We start from the raw sequence: 1,418 nt of genomic DNA on the forward strand, positions 1-1,418 counted from the left end.
AGACAGACAGACAGACAGACAGACAGACAGACAGACAGACAGACAGACAGACAGAGAAAGAAAGAGGAAGAGAGTAAGAGAGAGGAGGGGGAGGGGACAAAAAAGAGAACCGTTAAGAATAATAACGAAAAAACAATTGAGAATGAAAGAAAGATCTGCTCAGAAAAAAAAAGAAGAGAAAAAAAGAATTTCATTTGTAAATTATTAAAAATCGTGAAATAGAACCTGTAAGAGAGTGAGAGCGCGGGGGAAAGATTTTTTTTTAATGAGAAAAAGAAAACCCGAGAGAGAGAAAGAGAAGGATAATCAGGCAGTAGCAAAGTGAACGAGAGGGGAGAGCGAGATTCAGAGATAACTGGAAAAAAGAGAGAGAGAGAGAGAGAGAGAGAGAAAGAGAGCGAGAGAAAGAGAGAGAGAAAGAGAGAAAGAAAGAGAGAAAGAGAGAGAGAAAGACTGAAAGAACAAGAGAAAAAAAGAGAAAGAGCCATACAAAGAAAGAAATAATCTTTCCTATTACGGTGCATCAATATACATGTACCTGTATCCAAATCCTTTGATACAACAGGTAGGAAACTTCTCCGAGAGAGCTGATAGGTAGGAGAATGACGGGATGCGAACTTTGACCTTTGGAGCTTTCCTTGAATGGATACTGAACGGGTCCAGATAGATGGCAGCCTATAAAAAAGAATTTTAGTATGTAGATACGATGGTGATAATAGCAATTATGATCTTAAACGGGATTACGACAACGAAGGTAAAAGATGATGAAGATGATTACAACCACAATTACACATCATCATCATCATCATCATCATCATCATCATCATCATCATCATCATCATCATCATCATCATGAAAAACACCATCATCATCAGCATCATGATCATCATCAGAGCTTCCCCTGCCGAAGATGCAGCCATGACAAGGAGGATGTCAAACACGTGTTTGAATGTCCAGGAACAATGACAACTCGAATTGAGTTATTTGGACGAGTGGAGGTGCCTCTGAGTATAATGACAATGGAGCTGAAAAAGAGCCTCGCTCTCGCTCGAAGATTTCTTTGTGGAGTCCACCAGGCTCATTAAGGAAACAAAACAAAAAAATCATCATCATCATCATCATCATCATCATCATCATCATCATCATCATCATCATCATCATCCGTGCACTGACTAACCTTCGCCATGTCTGCCACCTGTGCGATATTGTTCTCCAGGATTTTTAGAATGACGTCACAGCCCTTCGAGTGGCACATCAGTGTGGTCTTGTTCCAGTTAGGGGAGTGGAGGGTCCCGTGTAGCTCTGGTACGGTGTCGATATTTTTTCGCAGCTGAAATAGAGAGAGAGAATGAGAAAGAGAGAGAGCGGGAGCGAGAGAGAGAGAGAGAGAGAGAGAGAGAGAGAGAGAGAGAGAGAGA

At 41.2% G+C, this 1,418-nt stretch overlaps 1 protein-coding gene across 1 annotated transcript in view; it reads right to left on the reverse strand.

The window, feature by feature from the left end:
• The window catches only part of LOC101859053, an 11,370-nt gene that overhangs the window by 3,188 nt on the left and 6,764 nt on the right, over positions 1 to 1,418 (reverse strand). Inside the window, exons 6-7 of the mRNA XM_005111121.3 lie at positions 1,178 to 1,330; positions 539 to 675 (exon numbers count right to left, since the gene is read on the reverse strand). Of these exons, the coding sequence (XP_005111178.1) occupies positions 539 to 675; positions 1,178 to 1,330 (290 nt within the window). The remainder of the gene's footprint in view (positions 1 to 538; positions 676 to 1,177; positions 1,331 to 1,418) is intronic.

This window comes from Aplysia californica, unplaced genomic scaffold (genome assembly GCF_000002075.1).
Source record: "Aplysia californica isolate F4 #8 unplaced genomic scaffold, AplCal3.0 scaffold01008, whole genome shotgun sequence".
Taxonomy (NCBI): domain Eukaryota; kingdom Metazoa; phylum Mollusca; class Gastropoda; order Aplysiida; family Aplysiidae; genus Aplysia; species Aplysia californica.